This window comes from Hippopotamus amphibius, chromosome 4 (assembly GCF_030028045.1).
Source record: "Hippopotamus amphibius kiboko isolate mHipAmp2 chromosome 4, mHipAmp2.hap2, whole genome shotgun sequence".
Lineage (NCBI taxonomy): Eukaryota > Metazoa > Chordata > Mammalia > Artiodactyla > Hippopotamidae > Hippopotamus > Hippopotamus amphibius.
The window spans coordinates 156,976,187-157,000,051 of record NC_080189.1 but is presented as its reverse complement, the minus strand read 5'-3'; the positions used below and the strand labels follow the sequence as shown (position 1 = coordinate 157,000,051).

The 23,865-nt window shown below is 34.7% G+C and overlaps 1 protein-coding gene across 9 annotated transcripts in view; it reads right to left on the bottom strand.

Moving 5' to 3' along the window:
- PCNX1 (pecanex 1) overlaps positions 1 to 23,865 on the bottom strand; it is a 171,357-nt gene that overhangs the window by 56,914 nt on the left and 90,578 nt on the right. For 7 of the 9 annotated variants that reach the window (XM_057734000.1, XM_057734003.1, XM_057734001.1 and 4 more), the window contains 8 exons: positions 21,878 to 22,095; positions 16,018 to 16,171; positions 13,448 to 13,480; positions 10,769 to 10,940; positions 10,137 to 10,247; positions 8,349 to 8,440; positions 1,314 to 1,423; positions 797 to 902 (listed from right to left, as the gene is read on the bottom strand). In XM_057734000.1, the coding sequence (XP_057589983.1) occupies positions 797 to 902; positions 1,314 to 1,423; positions 8,349 to 8,440; positions 10,137 to 10,247; positions 10,769 to 10,940; positions 13,448 to 13,480; positions 16,018 to 16,171; positions 21,878 to 22,095 (996 nt within the window). The remainder of the gene's footprint in view (positions 1 to 796; positions 903 to 1,313; positions 1,424 to 8,348; positions 8,441 to 10,136; positions 10,248 to 10,768; positions 10,941 to 13,447; positions 13,481 to 16,017; positions 16,172 to 21,877; positions 22,096 to 23,865) is intronic. The other 2 variants (XM_057734002.1, XM_057734005.1) reach the window with 1 other exon arrangement.

The window sequence follows — 23,865 nt, the reverse complement described above, 5'->3', positions numbered from 1 at the left end:
TACCATGAAAACTAAAGTCGAAAAATTGTTTAAATTATATGTTGAGGCAGTTTTGTACTTTCCTAAAGTTTTCTAAAGAATATGTGAACAGCTCAAGTTCAGCGAAGGTATTTGTCTAATTCAAGACCTACATAAATTCATTCTTTCATAAATGGAAATATGTAAAATAACTTAGGAAAAAAATGTTTTATGTTTTGTTCCATAAAGCAGATATGAATATACAGAATTCATTTTTTAAATAACTACTAAAAGAATGCAAGTAACAATAAAAATTTTTTAAATTACTACATCTACTTGAGTATATGAAATTAGTACAGGTGATTGTTCTCTCCTTCAACCTGGAAAATAAACACACACACACTTTTCAGACTGCCCTTGAGAAATAAACACACTAAAAGACCAGCAGATGACTTACAAGGACATAGTTTTTATCAACAAGAATAGTAACAAAATAAATCTAATTTATGCTAATATTCACCTTTCAAATTCTAGTTTAAATTCAATAGGATTAAGAATTCTTTAAATAATGAAATAACTTAATTTCACCTTATCTAAAAATGAATATTTAGAATACTGTTCTACATCGAAACAAACTTTGAGGAATGAGCATTTCTTACATGTTAAAATCTGAAATAAAAACCACCAACCATGTACAACTATATATGTATTTTTCCCCAGTTACTAAAATTGTGTTACCTCAAAAAGTGTTCATTATATAACATGAACTGTACAAATTTTTTTTTTGATCTGTACAAAATTTAAGTCTTTTAGGTGATTCTAAAAAGCTTAAACTTACAACAGAATTTCTAAGTTTTTCAGGCAGTGGATCTTTTACTTCAGACAAAGGGTCTTCTGGATTTTTCTCTTCTGTTTTTGGAAAAATTCTGGATTGCACTAAAGAGCTTTACATTAAAAGAAGAAAAGAGAGACAGAATATAATTTAAAAATACATTCATAACCTAAAAACCAGTACTTCAAATGGCAAACAAAGTTTATGGTAGAAAATGAAGTGATCCCAATATTTACTCACTAAGCAAATGACAAATTCTAAAAAGTTTAAGATGCCATAAATAAGCATACAGTAAGAATATTTTTATGAAAACATAGTTTTAAATCTTAGAGAAAAAGCTAACAAATACTCTCAGCCAATGGTGATCAGAATGACCCAAAGTTAATATCTTCTGAAATCAAATACAGATTAAGTCAACAGCACTTTGACAAGGCATTGGAAAAAGAGATCTTGGAAGTTAAATCTGAAAGAAATGCCAACTTATTTAAATTTCTTTAACTTGATAACAAGTAATCTCACTTACAAAAGTACAGATGGATCACTGCTTTGTCGGCTGAGATGATAAGATACTGCCACCAGTAAACCACAAAAAATGGAGAAAAGCACTGGAATATGCTGGCCATCCCAAGAATCCTGTTGGGAAAAAAAAGTCTGACAGAACAATACGCTTCTAATTCACAATGTATCATATAATCCTCTTATGTCAGTATTTTGGAGAAAGATAACTGAATTAAACAAAACCTTTTTGGCCATGTTACTCACTGCATTTTATTCCATATAAACTTAATATCTAACTGCTAGATTGCCATATTTCTTTTGGTACTAAAGCTCTACTATACACTAGGAAGAATACATTTGTTTCTGATACATGCTGCTGTCAATTTCTTTCATATATTAAGTGGTATTAAGTTTATAGTAAACTATGTTCTCTTTTTTGAAAAACAAAATAACTTGGTGTAGCAAACTTTTGTTATATATGATAATGGAGTAAGAAAAGGCAACATATGATACAACACTTTAGCCAAAACAAACTGCTGACTGTTGGTGTCTACTTTATGGATGCCTTTGCTCATATAATATGCCATTATATCCTCCAGAGCACTGGACAGGCATCAGTGTTTCTTGAGTGAATAAACAGTATATTCCCAGATATAAATAATACAAAACCAGCTTCTAAGGCCAACCAAACATGTGGATGTGGATATGTCTGCTCACTGCAGTACCTCTGGAGTTTACTTGCTTGGTACTTGGTATGGAGTAGATAACACTGGTATAAGGAATAGTGAACAGTTCTTAAGTATGCCCTGTGAGGTTAAGTGCCTTTGTCTTTCTCTGGGGATTCAAGAGGGGAGAATGGCGGAGTGGGTAAACAAATGGTAGTTTATTATAAAACTTGCCTTTTTTTCCCCCATTTAATAACAGTATTGGAAATTGTTCCACGTCACAACAGAGACCTTTTTTTAAATGGCTACATCAAAATCTTACCATCGTATTATGTGTATCATACTATGCATCAAGCCCCATTCTCAGACCTTCATAAGCATTTCTTAAATTCTTACAATCATCCTTGGAGATATGTACTGTTACTCCCCAATTTATAGACGAGTAAACCAAGGTACAGATAGTTTAAGTAATGTGTCCAGTTATGTGGAGGGGCCAGGAACTGAACTTCCTGATATGTCTGAATTTACTAAGAAAGTTAAACAATATGTGAAGAGTTTGAGAATGAAAGAGAGATAAATACATAAAAAAACAAAGTAAAGGAGAAAACAAAATGTATGCAGGAATAACATTTGCATAGTGACAATAAGGTAAACATATCTGGTGTATGAGGAAGACAAGGAAGGCTGTGTCTAGTAGAAATGTAGGGGGAGAGGTGAAAGAACGTTAAGCCTATAACTCCCACAAAGTGCAGTCCATGGATAATGCCTGAAACTTGACAAAATACAAGAAGTATAAGTTAGTTATTTAGAGATATGGAAGCAAATACGAAAAGAATCAGCTCAAAGAATTGAAAGTGGTAATTGTGAGGAAGAGATAAAGGGGTAGGCGATTGCAGTTCCTGGTGCTAAGTCTTATAGAAATATTTGACTCTTTAAAAGATAACTATGTACAATTCTGATAAAAATTAAAACTGAAAAACAGATGTCCAGTACAACCACTTTGGAAAACTGGCAATTCCATTTTAGTTATCTACCCAAGAAAAATGAAAACATATGTCCACAAAAAGAGACTTGCACAAGAACGTTCACAGCAGCCTTATTCATAATAGCCCTAAATTAGAAACAACCCAGATGTTCATCTCTAAGACAGTAAACTGTGACATATTCATGTGTGGAAATAAGGAGGATTTAAAACTATACGGGATACTTCTCTGCAACAAAAAGGAAAAAACTACTGATACACATAATGCAGATGAATCTCAAAAACATTATAAGAACAAAATATACCAGTTACAAAAGAGTAAATATGATATGGTCCATTTATATCAAGTTCAAGAACCGCAAACCTACAATAAAAGCAGCTGGGGCAGAGAGACTGGGAAGGAACAAGAAGGAACTTGCTGATGGCGATGAAACTTTTACATCTTGCTAGGGGTGTATATTACAGAGGTATACGCATTTGTCAAAACTTATCAAATTGTGTACTTGAGAGATGTGGAATTCACTGTGTATAAATTTTGCCTCAAAACAATTATCTAGAAAAAAACAAAAGATGCCTGCATTTATTTAACAAATGCTTGGACACTACTTTTTATTGCTCTCAGACAAAAGAAAAACATCCTTAAATTGGTCTCAGAATGACTTATTTTATTTAGATTAATAATTGAGAATAATCATGCAGTACAATGATTAAAAGATGGATTTATTCTACACACTGTACTGGGTCTGAATGTTTTCATTTCATTATATAATAGCCCAAATTCAAGCAATCTCTTAAAAATATGTAAACATCTAGAAAGTATACACATAACAAACAGGAAATACTAAAGCTGTCTTAGAGGAAAAATGTTAACTTTTATTTTTAAGGACTTTTATTGATATATAATTGACATACAATAAACTGCATATATTTAAGGTGTACAATTTGATATTTTTTCTTATTAGTAACATATATATGGCAATCCCAATCTCCCAATTCATCCCATCCCAACCCCCATCTGTTTTCTCCCCTTGGTGTCTGTATGTTTGTTCCCTACATCTGTGTCTCTATTTCCGCCTTGCAAACTGGTTGATCTGTACCAGGAAAAATGTTAGCTTTTAATGAGCTTTAAAGTTCAAGGAAAAACAAAAATGTAAATACATACCAAAAAAGCAGAAATCAGAAATAACAGATGTAAAAGTCTATACTAGTGAATAGATTAAAAAATTAAACCATTCCTAAAGGTATGCAATAATACTCCCCAATGAGTCTGTCCAGAAGTAACCTATATTATCAATTCTCGTGTATTCTTCTGTAAATGCTCTATGTATATACAAGCCATCAGGTGTGTTTAAAAAAAAAAAGGCACAAAGAAAACATCTATATTTTGGCATACTGCCTTCTCCTTTTTACTAAAACACACACACACACACACACAATGGAATATTATTCAACCTTAAAAAAAGGAAATCCTGTCATTTGCAACAACGTGGATGAAACTGAAGGGCATTATGCCAAGTAAAATAAGCCAGAGAGCGACAAATATTGTATGTTATCACTTATATGTGATATCTTATAAGGGAAAAAAAAAAGTCAAACTCTTAGAAACAGAGAATGGAAAAGTAGTTGCCAGAGACTGGGAGCTGGGGAAAACAGGGAAAGGCTGGTAAAAGGGAACAAATTTTCAGCTATAAGATAAAGTTTAGGTAGGACATGGAAAAATGGGTAGAGGTTCAAAAGGGACAAACTTCCAGTTTTAAGATAAATAAGTTCTGCGGATGTAATGTACAGCACAGTGACTATACTTAATAGCAATGTATTGCACATTTGAAAGTTGCTAAGAGAACAGATCTTAAAAGTTCTCACCATAAGAAAAAATATTTGTAACTATGTACAATGACAGCTGTTAACCAGATTTATTGTGGTGCTTATTTTGCAATATATACAAATATTGAGTCATTGTCTGAAACTAATATAATGTTATATGTCAACTGTACCTTCATAAAAAATTAAAATAATAAACTTAAAAATTAAAAAAAGATGAATAAGGTCTGAGGAGCTAATATATAATACAGTGACTATAGTTGATAACACTGTATTGTAGAAATGAAATTTGCTAAGAGAGTAGAATTTAAATGTTCTCACCAAAAAAAAAAAAAAAAGCAAATACATGAGGTGATAAATGTGTTAACTAACTTGATGGGAGGAAGCCTTTCACAATGTATACGTATATCAAATCATTATACTGTACACTTCAAATATCTTACATTTTTATAAGGCAATTACATTTTAATAGCGCTTAAAAAAAAGAAACAAATTATATGTCTTGGAAATCATTTCACATTTGCACATAAAAATCTATTTTGGGACTTCCCTGGTAGTCCAGTGGCTAAGACTCTGAACTCCCAGTGCAGGGGCCTGGGTTTGATCCCTGGTCAGGGAACTAGATCTCACATGCTGCAACTAAGAGTTCACATGCTGCAATTAAAGATCCTGCAGGCTGCAATGAAGATCCCACATGCAGCAATGAAGATCCTGCAAACTGCAACTAAGACCTGGTGCAGCCAGATAAATAAATATTAAAAACAAACAAACAAACAAAATCTATTTTCGTTCTTTTTTGTGGCTGTATAGTATTCCAGTGTGAGGCTATACCATAATTGATTTAACCAGTCACAAATGACAAATATTAGGTCATTTACAGCTTTTGCTGTTACAAACACTGCTATGATGAAATCTTTGCATATAATCTTTACTCATTTACATAACTAAATCTGCACATTTATTCTCTCACAATGGGGAATATCTAAAACTAAAATAGTCTAATGTAAATGCCACGGCCAAGAAAGAAGGAAAAAAAAGTACCTCCCTGCCTGTCTTAGGACACAAGGTTCTAGTTGGCAGTTTTACAATTGTTGCTCTTCCCCTACATAATTACAGTTAAATAGGCCTTGAGAAAATTAGAAAACTTACTGCACTATTAACTTCCATGACTGCAACTTCCAAGTAATGACGCACTTTCCAAAACATGTTCTCCAAACACATATCTAAAATCTTTATACCAGGATGGTTTAAAGGTAGTGTACCTGGGAGAAGCTTATATTTGGATCTCATTACCTCCAGTTACTTCCTGGGCTTATGCCATCAAGTATCTCCTCCTCTGCTCATTTTCCACCTCCCCTTTTAAATGCAATCAAGCCTCAGATCTTTTTTAAAAAACAAAACCATCCTTATCATGTGCACAGGTTTCCCAAATGTATTGGGAGAGAGAGAGTAGAATACATTTCCTCAACATCTACTCAAACTTAAATTTATAATCTAGCTTCATCAGCCAAAATATTAAAAAAACTATTTTGTTAAAGTCACCAATATCCTATTAACTGCCAAATTTAATGAAAATTTTTTCACATTGTATTGCTTCTGAAGTTTCCTTTGTTGGACTCTATTCCATCCACTGTTCAAATACTGGCATTTCTCAGGGTTCTATCTGCATCCATTTTCTCCTGCCAACCCAGGCTAGCAGTCTTTTTCTTATACTTTAATTTGATGATGAATCCTAAATCTTTTCATTGTTACTGCAAATAACTACCCACTATGTATCTCTGGATACCCCATTAATGCCAACAAGTAAAAGTGTCCAAATGTAAGCAATCCCTTTCCCCACTAAACTCAAAGATTTCCAATCATGTACATTAGTATCATTATCTAACCAGTTGTTCAAGGCAGCCCCTACCCAGAAGTCATCCTGGATCCTACTCTGGCTCTTTTATCTTTATCCACAGAGTTCCCAAATATATTCACTGAATCCAATTTTCATTAAGTCCCTTATAATTAAAACAGCAGCACAAGAGTCCCCCTACTTCTGATCCTTCCTGCTTATATTTCAGTCTCCTTCACACTGGGAACCAAGTAATCTTTCTAAAATGCAACGCTGATCATTTTCTTGCCTTACCTCGAATATTTTGATGGTCTTCCATCTGCACCCAATATGTTCAGGGTAAAAGATATTTCACAATCCAGCCGTTGCTTACCTTTCCAGCCTTACTGTAGGCCATCTTTCCTCATGTACCCAATTTCCAGCAATTCCAAATTATTTGCTGTTTCCTGTACACAACACACTTTCTTTACAACTCCATGGCTCTTCATCCCTTGTTTCAATTAGATGATTTCTATTGTCCTTCAAATTTTGGTTAAAAAACCGCCCCCCTGGAAAATCATCTTTTTTTTTTTAAGCTCATTATTGGAGTATAATTGCTTTACACTGTTGTGCCAGTTTGTGCTGTACAACAAAGTGAATCAGCTGTATTTATGCACATATCCCCATATCCCCTCCTTCCACGACTCCTTCCCACCCTCCCTATCTCACCTCTCTAAGTCATCACCCATCATCGAGTTGATCTCCCTGTGTTACGCAGCAGCTTCCCACTAGCCATCTGTTTTACGTTTGGTAGTGTATATATGTCAGTGCTACTCTCTTACTTTATCCCAGCTTCCCCTTCGCACCCCTGCCCCATGTCCTCAAGTCCGTTCTCTGCAACTACATCTTTATTCTTGCCCTGCCACTGGGTTCATCACCTTTAGTTCTTTTAGGCTGAATAGGGTAATATCTTAATTCATATACCTGTAACATTCTGTTTTCACAACCTTCATCACCCTCTAGTAAGACCACTGATTGACTTGTTAATCACAGTTAAGATACAGGCAACTTAAAAGTAAGAAATGGTACTTAGCACAGAACTAGGCACACTGTAAGCACAGTAAATGCTACTGAATAAATGAAACAAGGAAGAATGCTATGAGTCCCTTTTCATAGCCCTTTCAACGCTATCATTCTCTGATTATCTTGTATTAATCATAAAAAAAAATACTAGGATTTGAGAGTTGCTTATGAGAAATCTAAAATTTTTACAGTTATAATTTGGTGACAATTGCTTTAAAATGGAACTAAGGCTCATCCAGATTCTTCTAAACCAATAATGACATCACATTTCGGTGCATTAATTTTTACTAGGTTGTATCTTAAATTGCAGTCCTTGAACTTGTTCTTCTAGGTTTTAAAAAAATTTTATATGAAGCACAGTTACACATATTCTTAAGTAGAAACCTAAAATGAATTTCATCTTCTGTTATTACCATGCCTACCTCTATCCCAGACCAGCCTAGTTTTTAATAATCTGTTTCTAATATTAACCTATGATTACTGCATGGAAAAGGATTTTCTTTTAATAATGATTAACTATGAAAACTGTTTTCAAATTCAAACCAAATGAGGAGCAGAATAATGCTCAGCGTATGAAGACCATGAAAATTAATGCTGAAGAGATACCAGGAAACAAAACCATTATTAGTTGATTTAAAGCAATCTTCATATAGGAAAGTAGCCTTAAAGACAGAACATACTACATGTATTGCTCACCTTTAAGGCGCCGTAACACAACCCATAGAGTAAGGCTACGGCCACGATGCTGCAGAGGAAACTGTAAAGTGCTGCAAGCAGGCTTGTAGTGGCTAGATGGCAAAGGGAAAAAGAAAGCCACATTTGTAAAGATTTATGGAAAAAAGGGATCTTAAAAGGTCACTGAAAACTATTTAAAATGGTATGTTACTGACCATAATTAAATATCTACTTTGTTCAATTTATAAAAATTCAGTTTCTTCATCTTGTCCTTTCGAAAAATTTTGAAATGACAAGGGTTTACTATTAACAATTTCTGATACAAGGTGAAATATATTTACCTTGGAAGCAATAAACATTTACCTATATTATGCTTCAAGAATGTATCTTATTATTTATAAAAGTATGGGAAAATGAAGCTTGCAGAGCTTGAAAAGAAACTAAAAATGTATTAAGTATGTAAACTGCATGTAAATAGAACTTGTGTTACCCACAGAAGTAAATTTATGTTCCCATGTGTTAAGTAATTCTCTCAAAAAAGTATAGATCTGACTGATTTCTAACAATACCAACAAAAAATATATCTAATGGGATTACTAATAATAAGGAATAGAGAGGGGGGGCTAAAATAACAGACTTTAATAGTAATCTCATATGGTGACCATAAAAGAAATCTACAAGAAAAATTTTTCTTTAGGAGACATTAAAAAGCTAACACCTTGCATAAGTTTGTAAATTACGACAAAGCCCACTATTATAAATTACCTACACTAAACCTTCTCCATAGTATTTAGATTAATATAGCACCTAGAATAGTCTCCTAAATACTGAAATTGTTTTCTACCCATTAAGCTATGCTGAAGACCAGCCCAGTCTTGATTCACACTCCTTTAAATTTTCCAAAGCATTAAAAAGGCTCTAGATACAAAGCGATATAGAAAAAGCTTAGTTTCTATTTACAATTTAAACCATAATATCAACATTTTATCAGCAGACATAATTTCAATGCATATACTTGGAAGATGTGGACTGCGAAGATGAAGTATGAATAGAAATAAAACTATAAAGTTCAGTAATTTCTTTCCCTGTCATACATTTTTCTCTAGTTGTACACTCATTTTTCAGTAAAATGTTAGGTGGTTAAACTAAATAAGGGTATATTTTAACCACAGTGGCTGCCCAAAGTGTTATTTTTAAGTTCTGTAAAACATTTTTCCAGAGTAATTTTGGTATAGTCTTACTTATTTTGAAAATAAAATGTACATATAACAGGGGAATACATTTCTAAGTACATCAATTCATATCCACATATTCTACTCTAAAAACAGTTGTTTCTAAAAATCTTTAGTAAAATGCTTTTACTAAAAGCATTCTGGTTTCGGCGTCACAATTATAAAGATAAAACAAAGCTCTGAAACCAAATATATAGAATATCAAATGCATACCCTAGTTCAAAATCTAAATATAATGCCATGTATCAGAGCTCAATCTATTTGATCTTTTATAAATATTTCATAAGTCTATACAGGTTCCATGTAAACTCACTATAACTTTTACTTTAAGATGACAGCATTTAAACACTTACAAATCAACTCCATTATTTCTGGATCTTTCCCTAAAGTAGCAAACTTGACTATTTTTTCCTGTCTACAGATTAATTTCTGTTCAGTAATTATTAAATAAGTGCCTTTTTCTTTCTAATTACAATTCTAAAATAAAAACCAGAAAAGCAATTTAATGTTCCATCTATTACTTAAAGATTTGTAAAACTAATAATGTAAACTGTAATTTTTATAGGGAAGTACTCACCATTACCACCAAAGATATGAATATCCAATTGTTCACAAAGGTACATTACAAATGTATTCACCTGAGGCAGGAGACCAATGAAAAATACTATTGGGAAACAGAGTGTAAACACTACAGAAAGAAAGAAAAGCAAGTTAAAAAACAGTTTATCACCTCCATCCTTTTGTTCATCTAAGATCACAAAATAAATGATAAAAATAAACCCCAAATTAATATAAATTACTAAGCAAGTTTCTTTAAAGTTGTTTAAAATTATGAAGCAAATTTCTTAAAATGTGCCATTTTAAATTATTTCTCTATACATAACTGCCTGAATATTAAATAATCTTTCCAACTATAAACAACAGCTTTTAAAATTAATTCAACTGTTTTCACATAATAGGAACCTGAGATCCAAAGGAAATCTTTCATTTCATCTGCTTCAATAACAGAAGAGTTACTATAATATTTGTTCATCACCAGCTTTTTTCATTTCTAATAGCCCCATAGTTTTGTTCCTCACTGAGAGGATGGCAATAAACAGCAAAATAAGCCCAGTAAAACTATTTTTACCTAGATAATTGATCTATTTATCAGTGAACGGTTCGTACACAAAAAATGTTAAGATATAACATACTTTAAAGACGACTCACCTATAACCAAATCTCTGGCTGATATAAGCACCAGCGGGTTGGTGAAAGTTATTCCATATAATTTGAACTTGGTTGTAGTAAGGTTTCTGCTGCCATAATCCAAGAGCCAAATAAGACCACAACACAAACAGAAATAAACTGGTCTACTGTAGGCAATGATACGATTATGACCCTGAAAATCATATTAAAAAAGAAGTCAGTTTAAGACAACAGATTAATCTCCAAAATATATAAACAGTTCATCCAGCTCAATATCAAAAACACAAACAACCCAATCCAAAAATAAGCAGAAGACCTAAACAGGCGTTTCTCCAAAGAAGACATATGGATGGCCAAGGGGCACATGAAAAGCTGCTCAACATCACTAATTCTTAGAGAAATGCAAATCAAAACGACAATGAGGTATCACCTCACACCAGTTAGAATGGGCATCATCAGAAAATCAACAAACAGTAAATGCTGGAGAGGGTGTGGAGAAAAGGGAACGCTCTTGCACTGCTGGTGGGAATGTAAATTGATAGAGCCACTATGGAGAACAGTATGGAGGTTCCTTGAAAAACTAAAAATAGAGCTACCATATGACCCAGCAATCCCACTGCTGGGCATATACCCAGAGAACACCATAATTCAAAAAGACACATGCACTCCAGTGTTCATTGCAGCACTATTTACAACAGCCAGGACATGGAAGCAATCTAAATGTCCATCAACAGATGAATGCATAAAAAAGATGTGGTACATATGTGCAATGGAATGTTACTCAGCTGTAAAAAGCAATATGAAATTGGGACATTTGTAGAGACATGGACGGACCTAGAGACTGTCACTGAAGTGAGTCAGAAAGAGAAAAACAAATATCGTATATTAACACATATATGCGGACTACAGAAAAATGGTACAAATCAACCAGTTTGCCAGGCAGAAATAGAGACCCACATGTGGAGAACAAACATATGGACACCAAGTGGGAAAAGTGTGGAGGGTTGGGGGGGAATGAATTGGGAGATTGGGATACCAAATTGTACACTCTAAACATATGCAGTTTATTGTATGTTAACTGTATCTCAATAAAAGTTCTTAAAAAAAAAAAAAAGAAACAATGAAAACTTTAAGAATGACAGAGCGCAAAAAAAAAGTCAGTTTAGTTAATCTGAAGAGTCACAACTAGCTACTGAGCTCTTTGATGGCTTATAGTCTAAGGATTCAAAATGTTTCCATATGGAAGTCAGGTTTCTGACTGTAGCAGAAGGAAATTACAAATATGGAAAGGAGGAAGAATAGAACAAACCCCAGGATGCTGGATTGAAATTAAGTATCAGCATGACCTCATTATTTTTAATATGCATATAAATAGATATGTATAAGAAGAATGTGTGTGTGTATGTGTGTATTTAAGTGTATACATATATTCTTCTAGCTTTATCCAGTGAGAGGGACCTAGAAGCAATAACATTCCAGTAATAAAAATTACTAGCATCCAGATCTTAGTTTATAACTAATACTATTCACTAAAAAGAACCAAGGATCCACAGAGAAAAGGTTGGTTTCAGGCTACAGTCGGGAAAGTATAAGATGAGCCTGGAACAAATTACTGTGCAAAAAAGGAAGAAAGTACTTCTAAAATGATAAAGGTATGTCAAAAGGACACAGAAGGCAGCTTGATGGGCTCCCAATGGCCAAATCAGGGACAATTTGAGCATCAAAATAATGATAGTGACATTATCGTCTATTTAATAAGAATCCATGAATCCACACCAATGTAAAAAAAGGGAAAATTCTTACACGGAAAAGTCAGCTAATAAATGTAGAAGGAATGATGGAGCTAAAAAAAAAAATCACTATTTGGCAACGATCAAATGATAACTGATTCAGGCAAGAAATGAAAGCTATTAAATAGATTTTAATATCCACAGATATTAAAAACAACTGGGTGGAGGTTTGCAGGGCAACAGGACATATACACAATCTCAAAGTATCTCCTATGATATACATATTAACTACAAGAGAAAAATGATAACATTACAGGAGAGTATTGGTTCTCAAGGGACTGGGAGGGGATTCTACCCCCCAGGGAACAATTGGCAATGTCTGAAGACATTGGGGTTGTCACAATTAGGGTGAGGGTGCTACTGGCATCTAGTGGGTAGAGGTCAGAGATAATGCTAAACATCCTACAATGCACAGGACAGAGCCTCCCCACCCCCAACTTTCAACAAAGAATTATCCAGCCCAAAATGTTAACGCTGCAGTGTCTGAAAAACACTGCAGACTCCACCCTTAGCCAAAAGATCAAAGTTTACATCACCAGTAAAAGCACAGATCAACATTATGTGCTTCCTGATATGATGCGCTGAGAAGAACACATCACTTTTGTAATATTCTTAGCAAAAAAGCACAGCCAGTATCTAATAAATAAGAAATATCAGACAAACTCAAATTGAAGGATCATCTGTCTACAAAATCACTGGCCTGAAGCCATTAAAAATATCAATACTGTGTGAGACAAATACTGAGGAACTGCTCTAGATTAAAGGAGGCTAAAAAGAACAAACACACTATCAGGGACTTTCTATTGCCAATGAGAAAACAGTAACATAACTCTTAGTTCAGACATATGACCAAATAAAGGTTTTGAGGAATGTTATGGAACCACAAGTTATAGGCGTATTAGTGACTTACATGTCTGGGAGAAGAAGAATCTGGCTGAACACTCTAAAAAAGAAACAGAAAGACAGATTATACTATTGAAGACCTGGTAATTTTACATTAACTTCCAAAATGCCTGAGATAATTTCAAGTAAATATTCCCTCGCTAAGAAATGACCTCCATTAATTCTGTTGAAACATCAACAGAAGATGCAACATCAGCTCTGGATACTGATGTCACTGACATTAAAACATCTCAAATCTTTCCTAACTCTTAAACTTACTATGGCTAATTAATAATTTGCATCTAGCTGAATGCTTCTGAAATGGCATATGGCAGACAGATCCACCTTACTGCTTGGCTCATTACAACACATAAGTCCAGTTAAGGTAGGATGCTTTCTTATGGCAACATCACTCCATTCAGAAAAAGCACAAATATGGGCTAGCTTATAAGAAGGATTCCAGTTCTGCCCACAAATTCCAAGCTTACTAAACAATTCAATGGTAGTTGTATAAAATATATTATCTGCATTTTCACATCAAACTCATCAAATAAATTAAGCTGTATCCTTCTAAGAGACTTTATCAATGTCCCATAAAAATGTTCAAAAGGTATTGTGTAGCTACCTCCCAAATCATGATTTTTTTCTCCAAAGTTGCAGTTCCTTTTCAACAGCATACCAAACAATTTCACTAGGATGGTCTATCATCATCCTATAATTCTACACTGGACTAAGTTCACTGAGTTTCACATGTGGCCCTTGGCTGGATATGAGACCAGACAATCTTTAAATTCTTTCAGTTCGAACATTTATCCTCCTACAGCTCTGTTCCCGCCTTTCTTACTTCTGTTTATGATATCACTATTCTTCTAGTCAACTAGATTTAAAAAATCTGAAGTATTTAAAAAAATCTGTCATCTTTTGCTTTTTCCATATCTAACCATATTAAGCAGTGGACCAAATTAACAGGATAAAAGGCACTGGATCCAGGGAATTAATTTAAATGGTTTAAGGTGATAAGGGGATGGATTAAGGGGAATTGAAATGAAAAGCAAGAACAAAGGCCTGAAATTGTAACACAGAGTCACCAAAGGGGGACTGAGTTACTGTCGTTAGAGGTCAAGGAGGAAGGAGCAGAGGCTCTAAGGATCGGGTTAGTATACTACTACAGAAAGCAAAGGAACTGGGAAAGGGAAATATCAGGAGATGATGATGTGCTGTTTGCAGAACGTGCCCAGCTGCCTGTTAAGATATATAGGACTAAAACTTACGAGAATGGTGAAGACTGTGAGACATAAATCTGGACATAATTCATATACAGGGGAAACAAAGGAATAAAAGAGGGTAACTTCATTGGCAAGGAATTACAAACAAGAAAGAGGGCCAAATAAAACCCTGGAGAATTCTCATAAATTAAGACATGGTCAAAAGAACAAAGAAGCATCAACAAAGGAAAATAAAGTTCCCTGAAAAGTAGGATAATCATGAGGGTAGTATAAAGTCACAGATCAATAGTGAGGAAAACATGAAAATGGAAGAAAGTATTCATAGGTATTTAAATGATGCAGCACTCACAGAGAATGAAGACTAAGAACACAGATTTGGCAATTATAGATTATTAGCCCATAAAGACTATAATTTCAGTACTCTGATGAGGGAAGAAGTAGGGATGGGTCTTAAAAAAATGGAGCAGTTGACACAGGTGGCTTACCCCAGATGTCTATAAATGGAGAGAGAGAAAAAAGAAATGATAGCTGATGGTATAAACAGAACTAAACAAATAGTTTTCAGGATGGGAGAGGGTTCTGCATGTTAGTACGTATCAGGCAAATAACCAGCACTGGCTAATAATAAAGGAAAGAAAACAGTGCATGTCACCAGTGCACACTGATGTGTTCTGGAAGGTGAAAAATTTGGTATTTGATTCTCCCATTTATGGAAAGCTTAAAATTGATAACACTTGGTATTTCAGAGCCACAACTTAAACAAAAGCAAAGGGACAGCAATCTTCTGCTCCTGGTGTCCACAAAGAATATATATGCTAGTTTTGACATTCTTCTCTCTACCAATGATGGATCTTAATAAATTTCCCTTACATAATAGAAGATTTAAAATATGAGAGTAGGAGAGTTAATGTTGATAAATTTAAAAAAAATGAATTTCAAGAACTCAAATTCTTGGGAAATTCCTGGCGGTCTAGTGATTAGGACTTGGCACTTTCACTGCCGGGGCCCCATTAAATTCCTGGTTGGGGAACTAAGATCCTACAAGCCATGTGGTGTGGCAAAAACAAACAAACAAAAACAAAACCAAAAAACCAAACCAAACCAAACCAAAAAACCCACAAAAAAAACACACCTCAAATTCTTATTTTTAACAAGTATTTTAATACAAAAAAAAGTTTTTAGGAAGATTCATTCACATATTTTTTAAAAAGTTTATATGTCCCTTTTGTTCCTTACCCAATCTAATGTAAATGTTCAAGGAAAATAAGTCTAAAAATTATATTCTCACTATAATTCAATGAATGATACAAAATCTTCTGCCTTTTAACACAACTCTTATGCCGAAGTCTGAAGAGAAGGTAGATGCTGGTACCTTAAGTAGTGAGTATTGACAGCTGGCTATCACCAGGCAGAACTGGAAGACCCAGATGTCTCTGAAGAAGCCTTGTATGAGAAGAATAGATCCCAAAAAAGCCACAAGAATAGCCAAGATGACAGCTAACACATTTTCCAGGATCTCACGATTTCTGTAGACAGAAAAATGTATGAGTAAGTATATCATCAATATAAGAAATTAGAGTGAAAAAAGGGAAGACATCAGTATGAAGTTCATACTATGTTTGCTAAGGTTTTTTTTAGTACTGGGTTTGAACAAAGTTTTGGATCATTCTACAAATGTATATTCAGTTTAGATGGAAAATTGGCACACATTCTTATGTGCAAATAAAGCATGCTACAATGGATTGGTAAGTTCTAATTATAATATATAATACAGTTTTAATTTCTGTCATAACTTTACTCTTATCTGCTTCTCTGTCAAATCTGTTGCCAAATAACCAACCAACTTGAAGGGCAAATAAAGGAAATATACAAAGAAACAAGTTTGAAAAACAAAATCTCAAAAAAGAGTTTCTAAAAAATTTAATTGAAAAGTTACTTATGACAAAGTTTGTAACCAAACTTTGATACTAAGTGGTTTTGTTGCCCATGTCTAAATCATCTGAACCTATCCGAAAACTTACTAAAATTATTTAAATACAGGCTTTCACACATGTTGAGAATGAAGGCAGGGATAAAGACCTTGATCAACACCGCCTTTGTCAAAGCTGCTGAGACAGCTCTTCTTTCACTGAACTGACACTATGAAACAAGCAGCACCATGTCCAACATACTACATACAGCAATGAAGGTGATATTTAAAAAAAAATTGACCAGAGATGGAACACCGCGCTCCCTGCACTGGAACCGCAGAATCTTAACCACTGGACTGGAAGTCCCTGAAGATGATTTTTATACATCATGCCAAAAAATAAGAACCTGCCTTACTTCTTGGGGGAAATTTCATTCACAAAATGTTAAATATGTGGTAAAACTCTTGATTTTAGAGATATTTACTGACATGGGAACATGCTCAGTACATCTGCTATACAAAGAAAGGACACAAAACTATATAGGAAGATACAAGTTCTATTACTCAAGAAACATACACATATAGGTTTAAAAAGACATATCAATATGATACTACTATAATGGTTCTCTCTGGGTGGAAGGGTTATGGCTGGCCTCTGTCTTAAAATCTTTCTACAAATTTAACAAAGAATTGCTTTTATAATCATAAAAAGGTTTTTATTTGTTTTTATTAAGTCAATGCCCAATTTATCATCAATTGACCTAAAAATAAAATTCACAAGCATCTCTGTACCATTTCACTTGATAGTTCTCCCATATTAAGACAAGTTCAACAGTAATTTCAAATCAGTAAATGAAACGCTGGTATCTTCAACTGTTCTTCCATGGCCGTTGTGGAACTCCAGATCTGCCGACTCCAATGATCCCTGTCGGCCCGGCTGCACTATATCCTGTCCACGTCACTTGTCACTGAACATGTGCTCTCCCTTTGGCTTTGGTTAGTTTTTAATTTTGATGAATTCAATTTATAAATTTTTTTCATTCATCTTGTTTTTGATATCATATATGTGCAATTTTGCCTAACCCAAGTTCACAAATTTTTTCTCCTATATTTTGCTTTTTTCTGAATTTTATGTTTTAGATTTTACATTTAGGTCTATGATCCACTTTGAGTTAATTTTTGTAATATGATGCAAGGTAAAGATACCAGTTCTTTCTTTTTCTTCTTTTTTATTTTGCATATGGAAATCGAATGGTTGTTGAAAAAAGCCTATCCTTTCTCCATTTCACTGCTTTGGGATATTACTTTGACACTATCTAGGCCTGGAGTTTTCTTTATGGGCAGGTATTTGACTACGATGGCCATTTATTTTATAGACATAGGACCATTAAGATATTGTACTTCTTTCAGAATGAATTTTGATAATTTCTATCTTTCAAGAAATTTGTCCAATGTCAAATTTATTTACATATAGCTGCTCATAATATTTTATTATCCATTTATTACCTGTAGAATCTGTAATGATATCCTAGCTCACATTTCTGATATTGGTAATTTGTAACTTTTCTTTTCTTTTTTTCTTTTTTGCCCTGGTCAGCCTGGCTACAGTCTATTAATTTAATTGAGCTTTTTGTTTCCTTGATTCTTCTCACTGTCTTCTGTGTTCTCACTGATTTCTGCTTTGTTTTTTACAATTTTCTTTCTTCTGCTTACTTAGGCTTAACGTGTTCTTCTTTTTCTAGTTTCCTAATGGGAAGGTGAAGTCACTGAACTGACTTCTCTTCTTATTCAGTGCTATAAATTCTTTCAAGTAGAGTGTTAGTGGCATCACAAAAATTCTGATAAGTTGTCTTTCACTTTTATTTAGTTCAAAAAATTTTCTAATTTCCCTCTTGATTTGTCCTTTGATCTATGAGTCACTCAGACATATTTAGCTTCCAAATATTTAGGAGGTTCTTTTGTTACTGATTTATAATTAACTCTGTGGTCAGAGAACACACTATATAGGACTCGAATCCTTTTAATCTGATCCTTATATTATGGCCCAGAATATGGTCTACCTTGGTAAATGTTCTGTGTGCACGTAAAAGAACATGTATTCTGTTGTTACGAGGGGAGTGTTTCATAAATATCGATCAACTTAGGCTGGCTGACTACTATATCTTTGTTGATTTTCTACACACTTGTTCTATCAATTATTGAGAGGTGCGCTGAATTCAACTATAATTGTGAATTTATCCATTTCTCCTATTTCTATCAGCTTTTACCTCGAAGCACTGTTTGAGATGTAGAAACATTTAGGACGGTTAAATCCTATGGATTAATTGATCCCTTATCATTATAAAATGACCTCCTTTTACCTTGGTAATATTCTTTGCTTTGAAATCTACTTTGTCTGACATTAATTCAGCCACTCCAGCTTTACTGTGATTAGTATTAGCATGGTATATTTTTTCTGTCTTAATATTTAAAGCGCATTTCTTGTAGGCAGCAAAAAGTTGTCTTGCTTTTTTTCTCCGATTTGACAATTTCTGACTTTTCCCAACTACCATCTTGTCATTTATTTTCTGTCAATCTGTTTCTGATCTCTTTCCTTTTTCTGCCTTATTTTAGATTAAAAGAGTAACTTTTATGAATCTACTTTATCTCCCTTTTTGTTTAACTTACTAGTTATAACTTTCTTTTGTTATTTTAGTAGTTGTTTTAGGATTTATAGTATACATTTTATGACAGTCTACTTCAAGTGAGGTTATATCAATTCACATATAGTATAAAAAAACCCACAGTAGCATACTTTTATATGTCCCTTCCTGGCCTTTATGTTATTAAGGTTATGAATTTTACTTATGTTATAAATCACACAATGCATCATTATTTTTGTTTAAACATCCCATTATGTCCCAAAGAGATTTAACTAGTAAGAAAAATTCTTACATTTTCATTCATGCAGTTACTTACCATTTGCAGTGATTTTTTGTATCTTTGGGTAGGCCCATATTTCCAGTTGGTATTATCCTTCTGCCTGAAAGACATCCTGTAATATATTTCGTAGTGTGGGTCTGCTTGAAAAACATTCTTTCAGTTCTTCCTAGTCTGAAAATGTCTTTATTTCGTCTTGGTTTTTGCAGTTTTGCTAGCCTTAGAATTCAAGATTGAGTTTTTTTTCTCCTTTCAATACTTTAAAAATGCTGCTCCATCATCTTCTCATTTGCATTTTTTCCAACAATAAATCTGAAGTCTTCCTTATCCTTGTTCCTCTGTACAAACTATATCTTTCTTTCTCTTGCAGTTTTTAAGATTTTATCACTGGTTTTGAGCAATTATGTGCCTTGGTATAGTTTTTTTTCATATTTCTTGTACTTGAGGCTCATGGAGACTCTTCAACATGTACGCTTATAGTTTTCATCAAGTTTATAAAGTTTTTCAACATTACTTCCTCCAAATTTTTTCTCTCTCCCTGCCTCCCACAGCTTACTTTCATTATGTATATTCTTTTCATTGGGGGATGGAAATAGGAGGGTGATTTTTTTTCCTTTTTGTTTCATTTTCAATAGTTTCTACTGCCATACTGTCAACTTCACTATTTTCTTTTATAATCTCTAATCTACCATTAATCTCATCCATTGTTATTTTTCATCTCAGACATTTTAATTTGTTTTTTTTTAATTAATTAATTAATTTAGTTAGTTAGTTATTGGCTGTGTTGGGTCTTCATTGTGGCACGTGGGCCTTCTCTAGTTGCGGCGAGTGGGGGCTACTCTTTGTTGTGGTGTGCAGGCTCCTCATTGTGGTGGCTTCTCTTGTTGCAGAGCACGGGCTCTAGGTGTGTGGGCTTCAGCAGCTGTGGCACATGGGCTCAATAGTTGTGGCTCACAGGCTCTAGAGCACAGGCTCAATAGTTGTGGCACACAGGCTTAGTTGCTCCGCGGCATGTGGGATCTTCCTGGAGCAGGGATTGAACCCATGTCCCCTGAATTGACAGGCGGATTCTCAACCACTGCGCCACCTAGGAAGCCCTCAGACATTTTAGTTTTCATCTCTATGTTTGACTTGGGTCTTTTTTTTTTTTCATTTCTTCCTTATCTCTACGTAACTTTTACTAACATGTAAAGTATAGTTATAACTATGTAATGTCTTTGACTGCTAATTCTAATATCAGTGACAGTTATAGGCTGGTTTCAATTGATTCATTCTTTCCCTCACTATAAATCACATTTTGTCATTTCTTTGTATGCGTAGGAAAATCTCTGATTGGATGCCAGATACGGTGAATCTTAACTTCTTATGTGGTGAGACCTTCTGGATTTCTATACATCTTCGTGAGCTTTGTGGTGCTACTTGTAAAGTCTGATCCTTCCAGGTCTTGCTGTTATGACTTGCTAGGTGGTTCTGGAGCAGTGCTCATGCTAGGGCTAATGACTCCCCACTTCGAAGGCAAGACCGTCCTGAGTACTCTACACAAAGCCCCAGACAGTATGAATTATGGTGGGGGGGGGGGGAGGGGCACTATCCTCTGTTTCTTCCACATGATTCTTACCCTGGCCTCCTCGTACGTTCCCCACCAACACTCTGCTGAATAGCTGAGGAGACCCACTGCAGATCTCTGAGGTCCTCTCTCTGATGTTCTGTCCTCTAGACTTTAGCTGCTCTAGTCTCCCAGGACTCTGAGCTGGTCCACCTCCTCAACTCAGGAAGTCTGCTGGACTCTACTTCACTATCACAGCCTGGGAACTCTCTTAAGGCAGTAAGCTGGGCTCACATAATTGGCTTCCCATCACTCAGGAATCACTGTCCTTTTCTGTCTTATTTCCAATGTCTTGCAATTGCTTCATGCATTTTATCTGTTTTTCATTGCTTCAGGTAGCAGAGTAAATCCAGTCTTTGTTACTCCATGTCGACTAGAAGCAGCAGTTGGTCACCAAGTTCAGAACTGACTAATGTTGTTTACTACTAAGACTAGTGCTAAAAAATAGGGAAACAGAAGCTTCCTCTTATATCTTTTATGGTTAAAGTCATATTACATATAACCTTATGATCATTCACACCTCCTAGTCTCTGGCTTTTAAGTACAGTTGCATGATTCTTAATGATAAAAATGATTTTTTAAATAAACATATTAAAATTGCCACTAAAAAGCTTTTAGTGGACTTAAGAGAGTCAATGTGTGGGAGCCCCACTAACTTAAATTTTATCTCAAGAGAACCAAAACAGAAGACACTTTCCAACATGGAAACCAAGTCAAATACTCAATGGGTAATTTGATACATTTCAATCTAAAAACAAAGCCTGCACATGTCTTTAATATGACCCTATATTTTCTCACCTATCAAACAGGGCCAGAAGTGTGAGCCTGTCAAAGTTAATGCCGATCCACAGCTGGGGCAGGATCCAAAAGCGGTAATAGTGTTTAACTTTTTGGGCAGCTTCTTCGGTTGGGCCATAAGTAGCTGCCAAGTCAGGGCTTAGGTCAATGTCCTGTTGCTCCAACAAATCTGTGTCGATGGTCAACAGTCTGTTCAATCGAATCTGTGGAAGAGAGAGCTAAAAGAAAATCAGTATTGAAAGGCTTAAAATATCTTTAATCAAGCCTTGATTCAAGGGCTACCCAATCAACTTTCAGATTATCTAAACCTCCTTAATTCTCGACACCAGTCCACTCTTGTGGATATTTTGTGATCATTAGAAACTATAGGTGACAAAAGGAAGTGAACTACCATAAAGCAAATTAATCAACAGGCCTTTTGGAAAGATTTTGCTAGGAAGTATTGGAAATTTTAGTGTTTTATGATTGTATAGCTGTGAATCCATTAAAATCACCAACAGGGAATCATTAGCGGCTTCCCTTCTCCCTGTCCCTTCTCTTCTTTCATTATGAACCTCACTACTGTGTCAAATCTAAGATCCTCTACACTGGATTCAACGCCTTCAACTCTCAATTCTTCCTAGTCTCTTATCACTGTTACTGCTGTACTCAAACCCCTCCCACACTCCTTTATTTCTGTTTCAGCAGGCTGCTCGTCTGAGGCTAGACAGGATATTACCAGATTACATTTCTTTCAGCTTCAACTCATCCGTTCACCAGTTTCCACTTCCTCTGAAAGAATCAAAAGTGTACCGTATGCAGCACAGCACTAGCCAGCATTTTGCTATCTCAAGGCCCTCATAACATTTAACAGTGGAAAATATTACTATGCCATTTTACATAAAGGACTTAAGCAAACACAGATTTTGGTATCTGCACAGGGCCCTGGAACCAATCCCTAGCAGATACCAAGGGATAACTGTAATTACTTCCCTATTTTTGCTTTCCTATGGAGCTTCCAGGAATACACTGCAGCAGAAGAGTAGGGACAGTCTTCACTTTTCCTACACAGGAGGGTATAGTCAAGAAAATACATTTCTTATATGTAACAGCCATTTCTGTCTCTAAGCATTGACAAATACCTCCCCGAATACTTCTTTTTCCCTTTTCCTCTCTACCAGGGTTTCTCAATAGTGGCACTACAGGTACTTGCAGCCAGGTTAATTCTTTGTTGTGGGGACTGTGTTCTCCACTGTAGAATGTTTCACAGCATCCCTGGCTTCTATCCACTAGATACCTATAGCATTCCCCAAGTTGTAACAAGCAAAAGTATTTCCAGACATGGCCAAATGTTGAAAACTATTGTTCTATGTCAATTCACATCTATGGTCTTAAAACCCTGCTCACAACTCATCATCTTCAGGAAGCCGCTAATAATTAATCCCTTTGGCGCTAAATTTATCTACATGTATCTCTTAAATATTGCTTATAAGGATTTCAACTGCTTTATCTTTCTAACCTCAGTATACACATCTTGATATACATCACACAAAGGCAGTGTTATCTTTTTAAAATATATCCACTGTATCTCATTTTTTTATATACAGTGATAACATCACTAAGCTTCCCCCCGGCCCCACCCCCCCACAGGTACACAAATAATAGTTAACCAACAGTTAGTAGATAAGTACCAAATCAGTTAGCTATGTACCAAAATCATAATGTTCAAAGTGAAGTTTTAAAATGGCACAATTAAAAATGGTACAACCAGATTATGACACTGGTAAGTAAACAGACCTCTACATACTCTCAAAAGTGTAATTACTGATTCATAAATAGCTAATTAAACTTCATGGTGCTTTATGTTTGCTTGTTTCGTAACAAGAGACTTATGAGAAGAGATCCACCATGGGACAGCAAAGGTGATATTTTGTAACCTCATCAATTTTCTGATTTGTATAGCTACTTAATCTGAAAATAATCATTTTATAAAAATAAAGGAAAACCTA